Below are 19,426 nucleotides of genomic sequence, written 5' to 3'. Positions count from 1 at the left end.
ATGTCACCACCCACATTGCCAGATACCAGGGGTGACTGAGTAGCATGGGAGGCTGGGAGCTCAGCGCAGGAGTGGGGGGTCGTAAACGTGCTGCAGGGGCCACCCTGGAGGACGAGTGTGTTGCCAGTGAGGTGGAGGGGAGCATTGTAGGAGGCAGGTGGCCCTAGAGGTGGGCAGGGCCCGATCACAGGGTGCCCTGAGTGGCGGGGCTGACCCTACAAACGGCAGGGAGCCATTGCTGGGGCCGGGGCAGATTGGGTTTGTTTGAAGGAGGAGACTGAGTCAGATTAAAGGCCACTCTGGCTTCAGCTGACTGATGTCAGTGGCAGGGGCGGGGTGGGGGGGGCAAGGATAGTGGCAAGGAGACCCGGGGATGGGCAATTGTCTCACTGCTGACTGGAGGGCTGTTCGGACTTAGAGGGCAGCGTTTACACCTGTTATTTGCAACCAGGAGTCTTGCAGGCCTGTGCAATAGAGAGTGCTGTTGCCCTAGCTGCTGCAGTGGCCAGATCGGATGTCTCTGGGCCTGAGGGGCAAGCCAAAGCAACAGAGGATGTTTAGTCTCCTGTTCTGGATGGTGAATCCTAAACAAGGTTTTATTATTCTCTGTGTTTTGCTTTTCTCACTTGCAAGTGAGGATGGTAGTAAATTCCTCCCTCATGCGGTTTTCTGAGGATTAAATGAGATGATTCATCTCAAATACTTAGTAAATATCAATAAACATTAGCTCTTATTGTTTGGTTATTTATATTAACACAAAGCTTCATGGGTGATTCAGATGCATAGCCTAGTTTGGGTAACACTGAACTCATGAACTAAGCTTCCTTCCAGCTCTGGGATCCAAGATGAAAAACAAAAACCTCAAGAAGCTGGTATAAGACCTACAGATTCTCTACATTCCAGAGTAAATGAATGACAATGAGTTAGAGGATCTGTTTAGTGCATTTATCATAATGAATGTTTGGTTTATAAAATTTATTTTTACTTACATTGTAATGAAGATCACAAATATTTAAAATATTTTTTTAATATTATGAATTTACTGTTAAGTTTTAAAAACTATTCATTTCTTTGACTGAAGAGTATGGTATGGAAAATTCCCATTAAAGCGCTAGACCGAGGGAATCATTTCAGGCGGTCATTTGTTTGGACCTGATGTCCCAAAAAAGATTGGCAATTACTGGCCCCTTTGCAAATGTTAGGACAGGAGTGGGGTGGAACAGCCACTAGTGGGTGTGGCCAGCAGAGACTGGAGGGAATTGTAGCACATCACAAAATACAAGTTCTCAGATTAAGACACGATCCAAGTCTTGTGTGTTCCTAAGCTGCTTTTACCAGCCTGAGTCCTCTTGTCAGATGTACACAGGCCTCTTAAGGGAAGTCGAGGCCAGAGGGAGTCCCATGGGCAGCTGCATGGGCTTTGCAGCCTGGAGAGTCTCCAAATTTGAGAGCTGCCTGCAAGTAGGGGCTTTGAGGAGGGCCTTGGAGCCCACACCCAAGAAGCCTGAGAACTCCGGAACTCAGCCAGCTCTTTCTCCATGGAGGGACCTCTCCTGGCTGCAGGAAGATCCTAGGCCTCCCAGACTGCTGGCAGGAACCCACTCCAAGACGGCGTGGCCAGCAGGTGCAAGGCCAGGGTGGGAATGGATTCTTTCCTTGTAATATGTCCCCTCCCTGCAAGAAAAAGAAGATTCTTTTACAAGTGCTAGGCCTAGCGTGCGAGAGGGAAGGGAAGAGAGGGGGAAGGAGGGAGAGGATGAGAGGAGACCACCAGCACGTGGAAACTAGAGGTGCAGCACAGTCAGTGGGTACACTGAATGCTGGCAGTCCTTTAAGGCCTACTTCCTGTTCTCTTTCCTCAGCCATCAGTCATCTCCACCCACAGAGGGCTCTCTTGTGGGCACTTACACTGCAAGAGCCAGTTCCCACACTGTCTTATCACCTCGTCCAGCCCCTGTGAGCAGCAGGAAGGTGGGGCGTAGGGAGGCTCTGCTTGCCAGGGCTTAACCCCTGGGGGTCCCCCATGGCTGCTCAGAACCATGCTGGCTCCAGGGCTGTGCGATACCATCAGTTGGGTCTTTGAGGCCTTGAGCCCTGGATCCCCACTGCCTTCCTCCCAATTGCACCAGAGCCCGAGCCTCACACACACTGGCAGCAACAAAATTTAAAACCCTAGTTCTGGCCGCCACGCCTTTCCCCAGGCACCCCAGTGTTCTTCTTCATGCATGGGCCTGCCTTTGTACTTGAAACTATCCAGAGTCTGCTTGAGGGACAGCTGCACCGACCTCAGACAGATTTTCCTAAAATATACCCTTGATTTGGTCATTCTGCTCAGAAGCTTTCCACAGGTCCCTCTTGCCTACAGGCTAAAGTCCTCACTCTGTACCCAGGCACACCTTTCATTCACTGCCCAGGTGCGCCTTCACCTCAGCTCGCTCTGCTGTCCTCCCCTTCCTTAGTGAGTGGCCAGCTCTCACTCCTCGTCTGAGATCAGCTCACATGTTGCCAAAGTGGTTTTGGTGTCCCTCTCACACACCTACCTGTATCTCAGCACTTCTCACTCTATCGTAAGTGATCATTGTCTTGTCTGCCAAGACCATCGGAAACATCTGCCACCCAGCAATGCTAAGTTTATTAGACCTACTGCAGCAAGGGAGAACCCCAACTTGACAGAATCGCTATACCGTCTCAAAATGAAGAAACTGGGGAAGGGTCCTTAGAGGGTTTCAGGGTCCAGGGTGAGTGGTCCAACCTCGCCATGGTTGCAGACCCTGAATTGTAATTCTCTGCTGATCCTGAATAAACCCATCTTTGCTGGAGAAATACCTGGCAGTCTATTTGTTTCAGGTCAACAGCTTGCTCACCGGGACTTGCTTTAAGACCCTTACCTCGCTGGGCTTACCAACCCTAAGCTATTATGTCATAACTAGTTTTCCACCTTAAAAGACCCACCTTAAAATGGGAGGACACACACCTTGGCAGCGGTCGTGGAGGAAACCGGCGAGGTTTCCGGAGCAAGCTGCTGCACCTGCCCTTTTTTTGCCTGCAACCATAGCGGGTGGACCATGGCGAGGCATGTGCAAGTCCCCACACAGCAAGGCAAGGAGAACCCTTTTACAGAGTGGAAAAGGAAGTTGGGAGGATTAAAGAGAGTCCATGGCTTTTCTTTTTTTTTTTTTAATTTATTTAATTAATTAATTTATTTTTGGCTGCGTTGGGTCTCCGTTGCTGCATGTGGGCTTTCTCTAGTTGTGGCAAGTGGGGGCTACTCTCCGTTGTGGTGCGTGGGCTTCTCATTGCGGTGGCTTCTCTTGTTGCGGAGCATGGGCTCTAGGCTCGCGGGCTCAGTAGTTGTGACTTGCAGGCTCTAGAGCACAGGCTCAGTAGTTGTGGCGCACGGGCTTAGTTGCTCCGCAGCATGTGGGATCTTCCTGGACCAGGGCTCGAACCCGTGTCCCCTGCATTGGCAGGTGGATTCTTAACCACTGCACCACCAGGGAAGCCAGAGTCCATGGCTTTTCATTGGTTGAATCCTTCCCAGGAAAGGAGAGAAGTCTGTCTTCTTCCTGTTGGTCTCTATCATCACAGGACATGAGAGCTCCCCCTTCCGGTCTCCCACTGTATTTAATTGAGGTTTCTGTTTCATTAATTTTTTACAAAGCTATTAGTCTTGATAAGTAAGCTTAGTTGGTTCACAGTTTTATCTTGCAGGAGCAGGTATTTCCTGGAGCGGCCAGCTAGGTTATTTTTACTTGGTTTCTCAGTATTGTCTAACGCAGCACCGGGAAGTGTGCCTGGCCCTGGAATTGATTAACGTGGGGACAGGGAGTTTGGTGGGTTTCAGTCCTTCCTGCCAATCCTGTTGACCAAGCTCCAGGAGAGCAGAGACCAAGACACAGTCTTTCTGCAAACCCTGACGCCTAGCGGAGGGCCTGGACGTGGTCAGCACACGGCAGATGCCGGTTGGCCCCGTGTGTCTGTCAGCACCACTCAGTGGCCCAGGCAGCCTCTGGGGGATGCAGCTACAGGAGAATGTGTTTAGCAAAATCCTGCTCCAGGTGGGTCCCGGCAAGCCGGGTCAGCGTCACCTGGGAGTTTGTGGGAAAGACAGAATCTCAGGCCCCACCCCAGGCTCTCTATTCGCAGCTGAGTGTGGGGTTGCACATTAATGTCTGGGAAGCACAACGCTGGGCTTGGCTGCTTGTGGGAGCTGCCTGAGGTTCCGTTAAGCAAACGTTCACAGAGCACTTCCTACGTGGCAGGCAGGTACAGAGCCCTGCAGGTACCGCAGGGAGACCTCCGGATTTCATACTCTGCGGGAGGACAGGCGCATAAACAGCCCAAGGACAGCGAGGGTGTCAAAAATGAACTGTTTCTTTCTCAGTACCAGAGAAAGAGTTCTGTGCTTGAGTCCAGATTTAGCAGGGGTGTGTGTGTGTGTGTGTGTAAGGAGCCTCCTCTTCCCCGTGGAACTGTAAGCATCTGCTTGGCTTCCCCTGACAGGGACATTAATGACAGCCACACCCTTCCTGTCCTTTCCTGCGGCAGATCCTGACAGCGAGTGGCGACGGCACGTGTGCCCTGTGGGACGTGGAGAGCGGGCAGCTGCTGCAGAGCTTCCATGGGCACGGGGCCGACGTGCTCTGCTTGGACCTGGCTCCCTCAGAAACCGGGAACACCTTCGTGTCTGGGGTAAAGACCCAAGGAGGATCTCTGGGGGGGTCCTTTGTCCGCTAGGGAGGCTCATGGTGGCACTTCCTGTTAATCTGTGGGACTAGACTGCACACTTCCCTGGATGGGGCTGAGATTCCTTAAATAAGCAGCAGAGAGTTAGCATCTGAGAGCTCTCGAGACAGTCGCTGGGCACCAGGAGACTCAGGTGGCAGTGGTGGCGAGGCATCGCTGTGGTGTGATCAGAGCTTTGACACTGGTGGGACATTCTCCCTCCCCACCCCTGCCAGTCAGCAGCCCCTCCCACTCTCAGGCACAGGGAACAGTGTATCTGAAGGCTAAGAGTCAGACAGGCAGGCCCCCATGGCAGAGGAGCAGCGGATGAGGAGCAAGGACACCTGGGACCCACGTTTGCTACCTGACTCTACATTTCATCCTCTGTAAATTGGGCATAAGGCACGATAGCATTTGCCCCCCACCTTCCGCAGGATATTGTGACCAGTGGAGGGAAGAGCTTACAGTGTGTTATGCAGAGAGGCAAGTATTTCTGTGGACACCTGGGAATAAGGATGGAGAACTGAGGTGGCTGGCCTGACCCCTGGGTCCTGTCTTGTCTCGCTCAGGAGACAGTGATGAGAGAGGACAGAGATGCAAACACTATCTAATGATGTCTGCTCCGAGCTGCCCACATCTTAGTCCTGGGCCTCAGGTGAGGGCTGTGAGGCCTCTAGTTGGCAGGGACCCTGATTTTCTTCTTGGGTACTTGGCCCTATCTGTGTACATTTCATTCTTGTGTCTTTGTATAACTGTATTTATCCCTACTCAACTACACTGTTTTCCCAAATTGTTGATATCATCGTAGATTGTATTGTCTCTTTCCGAGTATTAAACTCCGTCTGATTTAGTGTCCTGTAACGATTTGAAGACACTCTGATTCCTTTGTCCACATTCTCAGTAAAGATGCTTGGAGTGCCGAACTCCCACAACAGGTCTTTCTGAGACATCAGTTATGGCACCTCGTCCAACCTTTCCTCTGAGTTGAAACCAACAACTTGGACACTAATTTTAACCCATTACTCCTTGTGTTTGACCTTTGAGAGTCTAATTATTACTGCTCACGCTGGATCACAGAAAGCTCTGCAGGAATTTATCAAAACGCTCCCGGAAGCAGGATAGTATGAGAAAGCCTGGTGTTTATGATTCTCTGGGTCATGGTAGCAACCCAGAGAAGGTTCACTTTACAGGTGTTGAGGCAGAAGCCCAGGGAGGTGACTCGCCTGAGCCACCCAGCTGACACCCTGACGAGGCTGCTGGGGTGCAGCTGGCCCAGGGGCACCTGGCTCTCCACCTGCGCTCAGGCTGCCCCACACACCTGAGACAAAGCTGGGAGGTCCCACCACACCCACTGTCCACCTGCCCTCCTCCCGTCTGGGCTTATAGAGGCAGAGATAAAGAGGAGGGGGAAAGAGAGGGAAAAGCGAAGAGAGGTGCCCAGGAGGAAGGGGAGAAGGAGGCTCTGGAGAGTTTGCAGCCCCTCAGAAAGGTGGGAGAGAAGAAAACATGCTTAAAAGGGGGCTGGGTGCCTTCCCTTGCTCGTCACCCTGACCCCAAGACCTCGCTCTGGCCGTGTGAGGGCTTATCCGTTGAGGAAAGTGGCCTTAGGTAAAGCTAGTGCCAGAAAAGCATATTGTCAGCCATTTACTAATGGGAACTAAAAGGTCTCTGGGACATAACCAGAACTCATGCCTGTCTGTAGACATTCCTTGCATTGTACATAACTGTGGGTAACTTTCTGTTTGTAGGGATGTGACAAGAAAGCCATGGTGTGGGACATGCGCTCTGGACAGTGCGTGCAGGCCTTTGAAACACACGAATCTGACATCAACAGTGTCCGGTCAGTGAGTAGAATATGCACGTTGCTCCTCTGTCCTCCAGTGTTCCCCGGCCTGGGCTAGTGCTTAACCTCTAGGCTCAATTTACTTGGCTGAGAGAGGCTTTTCCAGCAATAATGGCTGATTTGTGGTGGGACTGAACAGCACTCCAGATTTCCTGGAGAATTTTAATATAATTGCACTAGGGGCAATGGAGATTATCCTGTCTAGGTCAAGTCAGTGTTTCTCATTCATTCATTCAACAAATGTTTATTAAGTCCTTATCTGCTAGACATTATTCCAGAAACTGGGAATACTGTTTTGAACAAGACAACATCTCTACTGTCCTACAGAAGACAAAGCACAGATAAACGTGCTATTTAAGTACTGCTAAGTGCTAAGAAAAAGTAAAACAGGGAACTGTGATAAGATGGGTTATTTCTTTGAATGGTCAGGCCTCTCTGAGAAATTGATGTTTAGATTGAGACCAGGATAATGAAGGAGCCAGGCTTGCAAAGAGCTGGGGGGAAGATCAGGGAGGTGAGATGTTCAGGGACCTAACAAAAGGCCAGGTGACCACTAGCGAGTCCTGAGTTGGGGAGGTGGCTAACATGATCCATGTTTTGCCTTTAAAAGATCACTCTGGGGGCTTCCCCGGTGGCACAGTGGTTAAGAATCTGCCTGCCAATGCAGGGGACACGGGTTCGAGCCCTGGTCTGGGAAGATCTCACATGCCGCGGAGCAACTAAGCCCATGCGCCACAACTACTGAGCCTGCGCTCTAGAGCCCGTGAGCCACAACTACTGAGCCCGTGCACCTAGAGCCCGTGCTCTGCAACAAGAGAAGCCACTGCAATGAGAAGCCCGAGCACCGCAGTGAAGAGTAGCCCCCGCTCGCCGCAACTAGAGAAAGCCCGCGCACAGCAACGAAGACCCAACGCATCCAAAAATAAATAAAAAATTCAAAAAAAAAAAAAGATCACTCTGGATGCTGTATGGAGAATGGATTGTAGGGGAACAAGAATGGAAATATGACGGCCAGTTAGAAGGTTGTTGTGTGAGTTTTAGAATGAAATGATGGTGGCTGAAACTAAAGAAGACACACAGGGAGGATAGAAATGTCTAGAATTGGGAAGGATCTGAGATTTTACCCTAGCTGCAAGCTATGAAGTAAGGCTGCCACAGATTCATGGATGCTGCTAGAAGGCATGAGACTCCTGGGTTAGAGATGAAGGATAGTTGGTTACTCATAGTGATGGCAGTAGCTGGGGTATTAGCATTTTTGTGCTGGTTACCTAAGCCCCAATTCTACAGGGTCACATGAAAAGGGCCAAACGACACCTGCCCATGCAAAGGGCTGCATTATAGGAGAAGAACCCTGAGCTCAGGGAACCCGAATCTTTTATAAGGGGCAGTAAGCACTGATCCATTTGCTAAGACAGGGAGGGTTGGAGGCAGTGCAGGGAGAAGGCAGTGGTTGCACATGGATTCTGGAGCTCTGTCTTGGGCTAGCTAAGTCTGAGATGCTGTTATACGACCAAGTGGGAATGTCAGGTAGGTAGCAGGAGCTGTGAACCGGATTCCAAGAGAGAGGCCAGGACTTGACATATAAATTTAGAAGCTGGCACTGTCAGGACAGCATTTAAAGTATAATCACTAAAGAATCTTTATCCTTAGAGGATAGCGCTAGACTTATTCCCCTTAAAAGCCAGAACACAGGGCTTCCCTGGTGGTGCAGTGGTTAAGAATCCGCCTGCCAATTCAGGGGACACGGGTTTGAGCCCTGGTCCGGGAAGATCCCACAGGCCGCGGAGCAACTAAGCCCGTGCGCCACAACTACTGAGCCTGCGCTCTAGAGCCCATGAGCCACAGTTACTGAGCCTGTGTGCCACAACTACGGAAGCCTGCACGCCTAGAGCCCATACTCCGCAACAAGAGAAGCCACCGCAATGAGAAGCCTGCACACCGCAACCAAAGAAAAGCCCATGTGCAGCAATGAAGACCCAACACAGCCAAAAATAAATAAATAAAAAAAAAATAATAATAATTCTAAAAAAGTCAGAACACAATAAGAATACTTAATTACCTTAGTGGTAGAAATATTAATGAGAATTTTCTAGCTCTTTGACCTCAAATGTAGGAAAGGAAAACAGGGGAAAAAAACTATCACCTTTTGCAAATGTGCAGTAATTACCCAGAAAATCCAAGGAAATCAATTGAGAAATTACTACAGATAGTAAATGAGATTTTTAAGATACAGGATAGAATATAAAGCCACAAAAATAAATTAAATCCCTATATATTCATGAAATAACAGCTTAAACATGCACATTCTCTCACCCATGCTGTTCCCTCTACCCAGAACCCTCTTCTTCTAATATCCACCAGGTCTCTACTTAGGCTGCCCTCTCTCCAGAAGGCCTGATTATTTTTCTTTTTAGATATTTATTGATTTTGGCTGTGCCAGGTCTTAGTTGCAGCACGCGGGATCTTCGTTGCGGCGTGCGGCATGCACGCGGGATCTAGTTCCCCGACCAGGGATCGAACCCGGGCCCCCTGCACTGGGAACGCGGAGTCTTACCCACTGGACCACCAGGGAAGTCCCTGAAGGCCCGATTAGAGGAGAGGATGACTATAACAGTAATAATCATTATTTATTGCATGCTTTTTATTTGGCACCATGCCACATTCTTTGTATACTATATATACTGTCTTATTCAGTCTTTATAGCAGGATATGTGCATTATCTTCCTCACTTTTCAGATGAAGAAACTGAAGCTGGGCCAGGTGAAGGCACTTGCCAGAAGTATCCCATGTAGTGAGTGGTCAGTGCAGACAGCTGCCCATGGCTCTGTATATCTGATTGCAGTGTCTGTGTTTATAACCACTGTCTTATCCCTTAGCTCTGGCCAAGTCTTGGGCATGGGGTATATGATCAAGGGGAAGCAAGGATACAGGGGACCTGCCTGTGTTCGGTGTCTGGTACAGATATACATATTATCTCATTTACTCCTCGCCAATACTCTGCAAGGCCAGTGTCACTGTCCCCTGTTTACAGAGAAGAAAATTAGGTAGGTCAATGGGACCTTCCAGATGAGCCTCCCTTTCTGGCCTCTGTAATGAGTGGTCCGTGTATCCCTAGAAGTCTGAGGGACCAGCACGGGACAGCCTTCGCAAATGGTTCTGATGGGCACCCAGGACTGGGAATCACCACTCTAAGTGCTTTCTCCCCACACTTTCTCTCTGCAGATACTACCCGAGCGGAGATGCCTTTGCTTCGGGATCAGATGATGCTACGGTATGTTTCTAAGTTATTGAGAGCTTTTCCTATCCAAAGGAGAGATATGCTGACCTAGTTCTAGTTTTCAAAAATACCTTTTTTCCTGATTACAGAACTGATGTGACTTCAATAAAGAAAACTTGGGGGAAAACACTAAATTATGTTAATCATTATACCCAAGAAAAATCACAGTTCGGTGAATTCCTTTCTGTCTTTTTAGTTTTTAAACAAAATGCTTTATAATTTGCTTTTTTCACTTAGCAATAGATTGTGAACATTTTCCCATGCCAATACATATTTTTCTCCCACATTATATTTTCTTAATGAATAGTTTTCCATGTTATGGATATGCCATCATTTACTTAACCAATCTTCAAGTTTTGGGTCATTAGATTTTTTCCAAGGTTTTTTTTTCCTGTTAAAAACACTGCTATAAGCAAATATTTTTGGTACCTCTCTTATCATTTCCTTAGAATTAATTCTCAGACATGAACTTGTTGAGTTAAAAATCAGCCTAGTTTTAAGGCTTTTGATACTAATTGTCAAATTATGTTGACCTATATTTCAGGAGAAAAAAAATATCTTCCTGTGCCCTCAAAATAGCAAATATCTTATTAAATAATGAATTGCACTCTAATTTGCTATCATGGAAGAAATTACAGGGGAATAGATTGAGGGTTTGATAATAATGAAAATTTAAAACTTCCGTATTTCAAAAAATATTTAACAAAATTTAAGGGCATACATTTGGGAAAATTCAAGAGTTTTCAAAACTTCCCTGCCCTTTGATCCAGCCATGCTATTTCTTGGGAACAATTCTATTCTAAGGATTCTATTTTTTTGCTATTCTAAGGAAAATATCAGAGATGCATATAAAGATTTTTATAGAAGAAGGATCATGGCTTCCCCATAATTTTATTTGTAAAAGAGAAAAATCAGACATATCAAACACTTAGCAGGGTATGGCTAAGTAGATTCTGATATATCCACATGAGGAATATAACAACCATTTTACTCCTGTTTTTTTTAAGATTAGTTAATGATATGAGAAAATGCTCATAACATAATGCTAATAGAAGCAATAATGAAACATCCACCCCATTTAAATCCACACGTAGAATAGATTAAGACTGAAGGAAATAGTCCAGATGTTAGTAAATACCTCTAGGATTGGGGGTGACTTTTATTTCCTTCTTTATGCATTTCTGAGTTTTCCTGAATTTTCTGCAGTGAACACATATTCCTTGTCAGAAAAAAAAAGAGGGCTTTCATTTTTGTTTTTGTACCTAAAGAAATCTGTATTTGCTGTTTCTCTGAATCTCCAGTAATCCATGGAGATTAATAGGAATCGGGATTGAGGGAGAAAATACTAGGAGAGAAAACGAAAGAGGTTTCTCCCTTATCCCTCAAACTACACAAGCCACTGGCACCTGCCTGTAGCTCTGTGGCCATCGATGCACCAAACAGGATCCAGAAGCAAGTGCCTCTTTGTCTTCTTTGTCACCCCAGTGTCGCCTCTACGACCTCCGGGCAGACAGGGAGGTTGCCATCTATTCCAAAGAGAGTATCATCTTTGGAGCTTCCAGCGTGGACTTCTCCCTCAGTGGTAAGATTTTATTTCAGAAACTTTCCCGGGACTGTAAAACAGGACTTCAGTGAAACCCAGCTCTGCCAAGCTTCCCCTCCTAGCTAAACTTCCTATGGGCCCATGTGCTAAAGAGTCTACTTTTGCACCAGTTTTCCTCCACTGCATTTTTGACAGCCCGCTTTGCCCTGCCTGAAGCAGCTTCCCCAGCCCAGTTCACTCCACGGGAAATGAAGGCTGGGCCCACCTAATGCTCTTCTTCAAAACAATGATATATCAAAACTCCATCTGCAGTGCCTTTAGGCATTTCCTCTCCAGCCTTCCATTTTCCCTTCACACCTGAAAAGGGACCTTTTTTTTCAGAGGTTGGGGGTAGTGAAGCAAGAGTCCCTTTCTTAATGCCCTGAAGCTCATGGCACCTCTGCCCTCACAGCTGGGAAGGCTGCCTGTGAAAGTTAAGGCAGCACTCGTATGCTGGGTCACTGGACCATTCAGTTTTCCCAGACACCCCCCGGTTGTGTAGCTGTGCCTTTGTGCATGCATGCTGCTACTGGAACGTCTTTTCTCTTCCTTCTCTGCATTGCAAACTCCTATTCAGCCCTCAAAGGCCAGCTCAAATGTTGCTTTCCCTGTAGTGCCCTTTATTTTTTTTTAATTTTAATTTAATTTAATGTTTATTTATTTATTTATTTATGGTTGCGTTGGGTCTTCGTTGCTGTGCGCGGGCTTTCTCTAGTTGCGTCGAGCAGGGGCTACTCTTCATTGCGGTGCGCGGGCCTCTCATTGCGGTGGCTTCTCTTGTTGTGGAGCACGGGCTCTAGGTGCGCGGGCTTCAGTAGTTGTGGCACACGGGCTCAGTAGTTGTGGCTCGCGGGCTCTAGAGCGCAGGCACAGTAGTTGTGGCGCATGGGCTTAGTTGCTCCACGGCATGTGGGATCTTCCCAGACCAGGGCTCGAACCCGTGTCCCCTGCATTGGCAGGCGGATTCTTAACCACTGCGCCACCAGGGAAGTCCCCTGTAGTGCCCTTCTTGATCCCCCTTCCTCTGTGATCACATAACACTTCACACATAGCTGAGCACTTCCATGACAGCCCTTACCACAGGGTGCTGCAATGATTTTTGAGTCAGCCTGCCCACCACCACCACAGGGGCCAGCAGCTGTGCTTTCTCCTCTTTGAATCCCCAGGGCAAAGCACAGTGCCTGGCACATAATGGGCACTAAATCACTGTTTATTGAATGAATGAATGAATGAGCGAGTGCATGAGTGAGAGTCATGAAAAGAAAAACAAGAAGGAACTGGTTTAGTAACCATCATATCCTCCTGCTTTAAGGTCGCCTGCTGTTTGCTGGATACAACGATTATACCATCAACGTCTGGGATGTCCTCAAGGGATCCCGAGTCTCCATCTTGTTTGGACATGAAAACCGTGTTAGTACTCTACGAGTTTCCCCTGATGGGACTGCCTTTTGCTCAGGATCATGGGATCATACCCTCAGAGTAAGAAAGAAGTTTTTCTACTTTCCTCTGTGTGTGAGAGCAGGAGTGATTGGCCTTCCTGAAAGCAGAGAGGTCAGAGTAAGCTAGGATGGGCCTGGGCAGCCAAAATAGAGCTCTACTTTCAATTCTATAGCCACAGAGAAATGATTTGCCTGGGGAGGTAGTGAGTTCCCCATCAATGCAGCTATTCAAGCATAGATACCCTAAAAGTCTGATTCCGGCCTTTGACAAGTCAGATTGCCATTCTCACCTCCCAGTAGTGCTGGGTTCTTATTCTTTGGTCACAGACCCCTGTGAAGCCCACACAGGGGCTTCAGGAGACCTATGAAGCCCCTGCAATTATATGCTAAATTGTGTGTGTGTGTGTGCATGCGCGTGTGCATTTTTCCAGGAAAAGTGTCCTCGTGGCTTTTATTATATTCTCAAAGAGCTCCATGACTTTGTCAGATATTGGCTCCCTAGAAATGCCACCAAAATAACCTGTTCATCAAGCAAAGCTTACCTCACTGTGGAAGATCACAAACTTGACAGTCTTATTAGCATTTCAGAAGGGGAGAGCAAGGGCAGGTATTTATGAGGTTTGGGGAGTCTGGTTGAAGGCAAGTCTTTTGATGGAGGGACTTAATTAGGATTGGACAAATTTGTGGCGTAGTTTAAGATTGTTGGACACAGGGTGGGGGGAGGGAGAGAATTTCGAAGACCGTCTTGAAAAGTAGCCTGTCATTTGATGCTGTGTACTGTCGTGAGAAGTGTGTGTCTTTTCTAAAGAGGGTAATTGAGTAGTCTAGTCTTAGGGTAAATAGATAAAAGGATTTTTGCAAAGTTCCTGAAACAAACAGTAAAGTTATCTGTGACTTCATCATCCTGGGCAAGAGTTTGCTAAATTAATAAACCCATGTCAATGTACCCAGTGAGCTGAATGGGTACAGAGGGTTCTGGTTTTCAATCTAAGAGTTACCTTCCCTAGCAAGAAGGCCACAGATGCCGTTCAGATGACTAACTAAGGGAGAGGGGGAGCCAGGGCCAAAGAAGCACCTTTGAGTTGCTAGGAGTAAAGTGTTATCTTTCTAAGACATGTGAATGCTCTATTTTGGATGTAGTGTGTATGTTTGTATATAGTAGACTTTGATTTTATCTCTTTAAACTCAGGTTTTACAAGTCATTAACTGAAAACAGACTAAAAATTATCTGTTTGTGTCTTTGCAGGTCTGGGCTTAATCATAATGCACACATAGGTACCTGAGAATAGAATTTGAAATCGTCACATGTAAATAGATCTTGCTTCTAGAGGATCTGAGAGTTTATTGCAACTTAGCTTAAGGGAGCAGCTCCATGACTGAAAGTTCAGCAAGCATCTCCAAAATTACTGTTAAAACCACCACCCTGGAAAGATCCCAGTATGAGCCTTCAGCACTATGAGAACACCTTCAAGTACAGTGTTTTTCATTTCAAACAGTTTTTAAAATGTATCTGTTTTTAAGGTTATTCTAAACTATCGTCTCCACTCATTCTATCCCCTGTACAGTTCAGCATATAATATATTCCATATTGTTTCCCTGAATCAAATTTATTTTTCGGAGCACTTTAAAAGCTGATTTTTCTCAGTGTACACTGTGACTTTTGGAACCTTCCCCTGGAAGTGCTGACTTCAATGGACTGTGTGAGAAGGACAGTGTTAATTGGTCTTTGATAGAAGAAAATGCCAATTCCAAATGTAATTAGACAGAATCAATTTTTTTAAAGTGTGTTTATATGGTGAAAGTATCCTTTTCAGCCTTGCGTCCTATTGTATTTTTTCGGATAAAACATTTTCATAAGTGTAAACAGTTATAAATGAAGCAGAGATATCATAAAATAGAAGGTTTGATGTGTGAATCTTGTGACGGTGGGATATATCACTGCATCATGTGGACAGGACGTTTTCTTTCATTAGAGGGAAAAGCTGAGTGCTGTTTGCGACACAAATGCTTCTCAGAGCAACCAAAACCTTTCTGTGTGGGAACACAAGACAGTAAACTCATTTAGAAACCTGTTTGTAGTGTTAGACGTATTAGGATTAGTAGCATCTACTCAGGCTAAAATGAATCTTGTCCATATCAGTTATACTCATCTTTATTGCATTGCAAGTGTAATTACATATACAAATTAATTGATAGGTGTCGAATGATAATGTCTTTGTTTCACTTATATTGAGGAAAAATAACATACAATATATCTTGTCTTTATTTGAAATTCAGCAGTTCCTTCTGGAAGATACCAAGTGCTTTAGTTACAGGATCCCTTATTTTCTGTTCTGTTTTGTTTTAAGGTGTAGAGGCTTATTCTTTGTTTTAGAAAACTCCTCATTCATAAAGATGGCATGCATCACTTAGGGAAATAAAAGGTCATCTCAGACCAAAAATGGTTCCTGGGTGAGGCTTGCCCTGTGGGTGGTCTGGGGTCTGGCAGGCCAGGTTCTCGTGGTGCCCGAGGGCTGTGTGTGCTGAGTCCCCTGGATCCTCGGTCCCCTCTCTTGGCCCTGCTCCAGCCTGGCCCTTTTCCTAATGGTAGTTCTGACTTTGTAGGCCCAGCCGCAGGCTCTGCTGCTTGAAGTTGCCCTTCCAGGGCTGGAGCCATCCGACAGGCCTGGACCCAGAGCCCCTGTAAACCTCAGGGGGCGTGCCAGGCCCACCTGCAAAATAACTTGTTCAGGTATCAAGATGGGCCCAGTCAGTCAAAAATCACCCAAGCCAGCTTTCCCATCAACTCTTTTAAAATAAACATAATGATTATATGCAATCATTTGCCAAGAAAACATTTACCAAGGGTTTTACTACACAACAGGCCCTGGAGTAGAGAGAAAATATGAAAGGCTCCTGCTCACCCCCCACCCCCTCACTCCCCCCTCCTCCCGCATCCCCCCAACCTCCACCCCGCTCTACCCACCTTGAGAGCCCAGAGGGAAGGGGGGAGGGAGCATAGTCCAGAGGGACAACTTTTCAGCCACCTTCTCCCTCTAGTAGATTCCAGTCTGGACAGGGGCTCAGGGAAATGGGCACAGGGTCTACCAAGCTCCTGCCAACTGCTGAAGGGCTGGCCCCAGAATGTGTCCTGTGACATTCTCAAGCTCTGCTCCCAGAATGTTCCTGAGCTTGTTCCTGGGCTCCTAGTTATGGCATCCCCTTCCCTCTCTTCCACAGACCTTTTCGTGTCTCTGCACTCTGACCTGGGCCTCCCAGAAGTGAAGGAAGGCAGGGCAAAGGAAAAGTCACCCAGACTCTGGGGAAGCAAATTCAAGGTTATATGTTTGAAGAGGTGGGGAGCATCTTCAGTATATATGCAAAGTAGCCCCTAACTTTCCAATCAAAAAAGTGACCACAATGTGACCACAATAGTGACCACATTTCAGCCATAAAAAGAAACGAAATTGAGTTATTTGTAGTGAGGTGGATGGAACTAGAGACTGTCAATACAGGGTGAAGTAAGTCAGAAAGAGAAAAACAAATACCATATGCTAACACATTTATATGGCATCTTAAAAAAAAAAATGGTTCTGAAGAACCTAGGGGCAGGACAGGAATAAACACACAGACCTACTAGAGAATGGACTTGAGGATATGGGGAGGAGGAAGGGTAAGCTGGGACAAAGTGACAGAGTGGCATGGACATACATACACTACCAAATGTAAAATAGATAGCTAGTGGGAAGCAGCCGCATAGCACAGGGAGATCAGCTCGTGCTTTGTGACCACCTAGAGGGGTGGGATAGGGAGGGCGGGAGGGAGACGCAAGAGGGAGGAGATATGGGCATATATGTATATGTATAGCTGATTCACTTTGTTATAAAGCAGAAACTAACACACCCTTGTAAAGCAATTATACTCCAATAAAGATGTTTAAAAAATAAATAAAAAATAATTTTTAAAAAAGTGACCTTCAGGGCCCTAAGAAAGTATTCCCTCAAACACTCACCCCCATGGGCAGTTAGCCACCTCCCCTGTAAGTATTTAATCTCACAGTGCCTGTTGTTTAGTATTTATTGATGAAATACTTGGTTGGAAATATCCTACACCACATGGAGACTGAAGGATAAACCCCAGGTAATAAATTATATTTTGCATATTGAAAATAATGCTGAGTGGAGTTTTTTAATCAGGCTTTCTTTGTTTTTAGAGGACTTGGAGGCAAAGCTACCAAACCATTGTGGTGAAGGGGCCAAACAGATGTGCCCCGAGGTGTGCATAGCCTTGGACGCCCCCTTTCCAGCCAGAGAAGAGAAAGGTTAGGCAGACGGGGGCGGGGGGTCAAACAAGGAGGTATGTGATGACAGGTGTTTGTGGGAAATACCTGTGAACTGAAACCAAGGCAGCTGCTTTGGAGGGAATGGGCGGCCGGCCTCCCAGAAGTAGCGCCCTGCTGCTGGTCCTGTTCTGGAATGAGCCCAGGGCCAGAGCAGGCACCCCATATCCACTTCCCTCTTCCCACCCTGGACCTCCTCTATACCCTTCCCGGGATTATAAGTGGCTTAAAGGCAGTACAGGTTGTAAGGGCCTTGGCATCTTTGCCTCTCATAGTTGCTTGGCCATCTGGCTAGAAGGTGGTCCTGCTGACACTAGGACTCAGCTATAAGAGGGGGACAGCATGGGGACAAAGGATGTGCACCTAGTTTCAGACCCAGCTCTACCACTTTTACAGGATATACAATGTCTAAATTTGTCTCAGCCTTAGTTCCCTCATCTAGGAAATGGGACAGTTCCAAGGTATGTAAAGTACCTTCCCCTCCTCCCTTTCCGTTCCCTTCCTCTCCTTTCCAACTCCTTTCCCTTCTCCCTCCTTCTCCCCCCTCCCTTGCCCCATCTCCTCCCTCCTCTCTCTTCTTGTCTCGCCTCTTTCCTTATCCCCTTCCTCCTCCTCCCTCTCTCCCTCTTCTTCTCCCCCTCCTCCCTATTCCCCTTCCTCTGGTTCATTCTTTTCTCTCCTCTCCCCCCACCCCGCATAAGCGATCCCTACTCATGTATCAAATTGGTAATTATCATCAATTAGAGATTCATCTGGGCCAGTGGTTCTCAAAGTTTTCCATCTTAGGATCCGTCTACACTCTTAAAAATTGTTGAGGACCCCAAAGAGCTTTTTGTTTATATGGATTATATCTATCAATATTTATCATATTATAAATTCAAACTGAGAAAAATCATAAAATCCAAGAATACAGAAGCACATATTCCAGTGATGATGCCTTCACCACACATCAGTAGTCTCTGGAAAACTCCTGAGAAAGTGAGTGTTTTAAAAGCCACACATACAGAAAGAAGAGTCAGTATTATTATGAAAATAGTTTTGACCTTGGAGGATCCCCTGGAAGGACTCCCTGGGTCAGATCAACTTTGAAAGCAGCTTATCTGGGCTAATGAGCCCTTTTCTAGCCCCTCTGTGTGAGACCTCCCTGGGGCCATTCAGGCCCTTGTAGGGGTTTGGAAGAGGAGGAGGAAGGTAATTGAGAGAGGGGGACTCAAGCCGAGGCTTTGGGGCAACCACATGCGGCATAGGAGGGGCCCTGCGGGCACAGAGAGGCAGTGGGAAAGGCAAGAGCCCAATGGGGGCTGTGAATCACTGAAAATCTCTAGATATTTTCAGTATTTTAAAAACAAAAACAGGGCCTCCCTGGTGGCGCAGTGGTTGAAAATCTGCCTGCCAATGCAGGGGACATGGGTTCGAGCCCTGGTCTGGGAGGATCCCACATGCCGTGGAGCGACTAGGCCCGTGAGCCACAACTACTGAGCCTGCGCGTCTGGAGCCTGTGCTCCGCAACAAGAGAGGCCGCGACAGTGAGAGGCCCGTGCACCGCGATGAAGAGTGGCCCCTACGTGCCACAACTAGAGAAAGCCCTTGCACAGAAACGAAGACCCAACACAGCCGTAAATAAATAAATAAACAAACTATTAAAAAAAACAAAAAACAAAAACAAAAACAAAACCAGAAACCATATAAGTAAGGCTCACCAAAAATGTCACATCTTGATTTTTTGGTTAAAAGTGGGACAAGCGAGCCTGGTAACCCTGGTCAACTCATACTCATAATACCAGCTCCTCTGTAAAGAGCTTTTACTATGTGCCAGGCACTGTGCTAAGGCCTTTGCACATACCACCTCATGTAATCCTTGTAACAGCCTATAATGCAGTTTATTGCCTCCATTTCATAGGTGGGGAAACTGAAGTTGGGAGGGCTGAATAACTTGCTCATGGTCGCCCAGCTTCTAAGTGGCAGAGGGGGGATTGTAACCAAATCTGACTGCAAACTGCATAGGAAATTCTGTGTGGAGGTTAATTTATTCATTTGTTGTTTAATTCCACTGATAGTTATTAGAGTTAACCAATGGCAGGGCCAGAGGATCTACCACTAACCCCCAAGCTACTCCAAAATCTAAGAAAAAACTGTGTGCTTGCTTCTAAAATATAATGTTCAAAAAGATAAAATCATGACTCCCTTGAAAATAAAACATGAACATATATCAAAATGTTTACTTAACTTAATAATTAATAAG

General features: G+C 46.8%; 1 protein-coding gene across 3 annotated transcripts in view; it reads left to right on the top strand.

Moving 5' to 3' along the window:
* Positions 1–14,766, top strand: part of GNB5 (G protein subunit beta 5) — a 41,825-nt gene extending 27,059 nt beyond the window's left edge. For 2 of the 3 annotated variants that reach the window (XM_082388174.1, XM_082388176.1), the window contains exons 6-11: positions 4,549–4,692; positions 6,474–6,565; positions 9,791–9,839; positions 11,331–11,427; positions 12,740–12,906; positions 14,113–14,766. In XM_082388174.1, the coding sequence (XP_082244300.1) occupies positions 4,549–4,692; positions 6,474–6,565; positions 9,791–9,839; positions 11,331–11,427; positions 12,740–12,906; positions 14,113–14,124 (561 nt within the window). In that variant the 3' untranslated portion in view covers positions 14,125–14,766. The remainder of the gene's footprint in view (positions 1–4,548; positions 4,693–6,473; positions 6,566–9,790; positions 9,840–11,330; positions 11,428–12,739; positions 12,907–14,112) is intronic. The other variant, XM_082388175.1, reaches the window with a different exon arrangement.
* The last annotated feature ends 4,660 nt before the right edge of the window (positions 14,767–19,426 follow it).

Source organism: Balaenoptera borealis (genome assembly GCF_965194805.1).
Source record: "Balaenoptera borealis genome assembly, chromosome: 3".
Lineage (NCBI taxonomy): Eukaryota > Metazoa > Chordata > Mammalia > Artiodactyla > Balaenopteridae > Balaenoptera > Balaenoptera borealis.
Note: the sequence above shows the minus strand (reverse complement) of the source record. Positions and strands in the feature narration are given on the sequence as shown.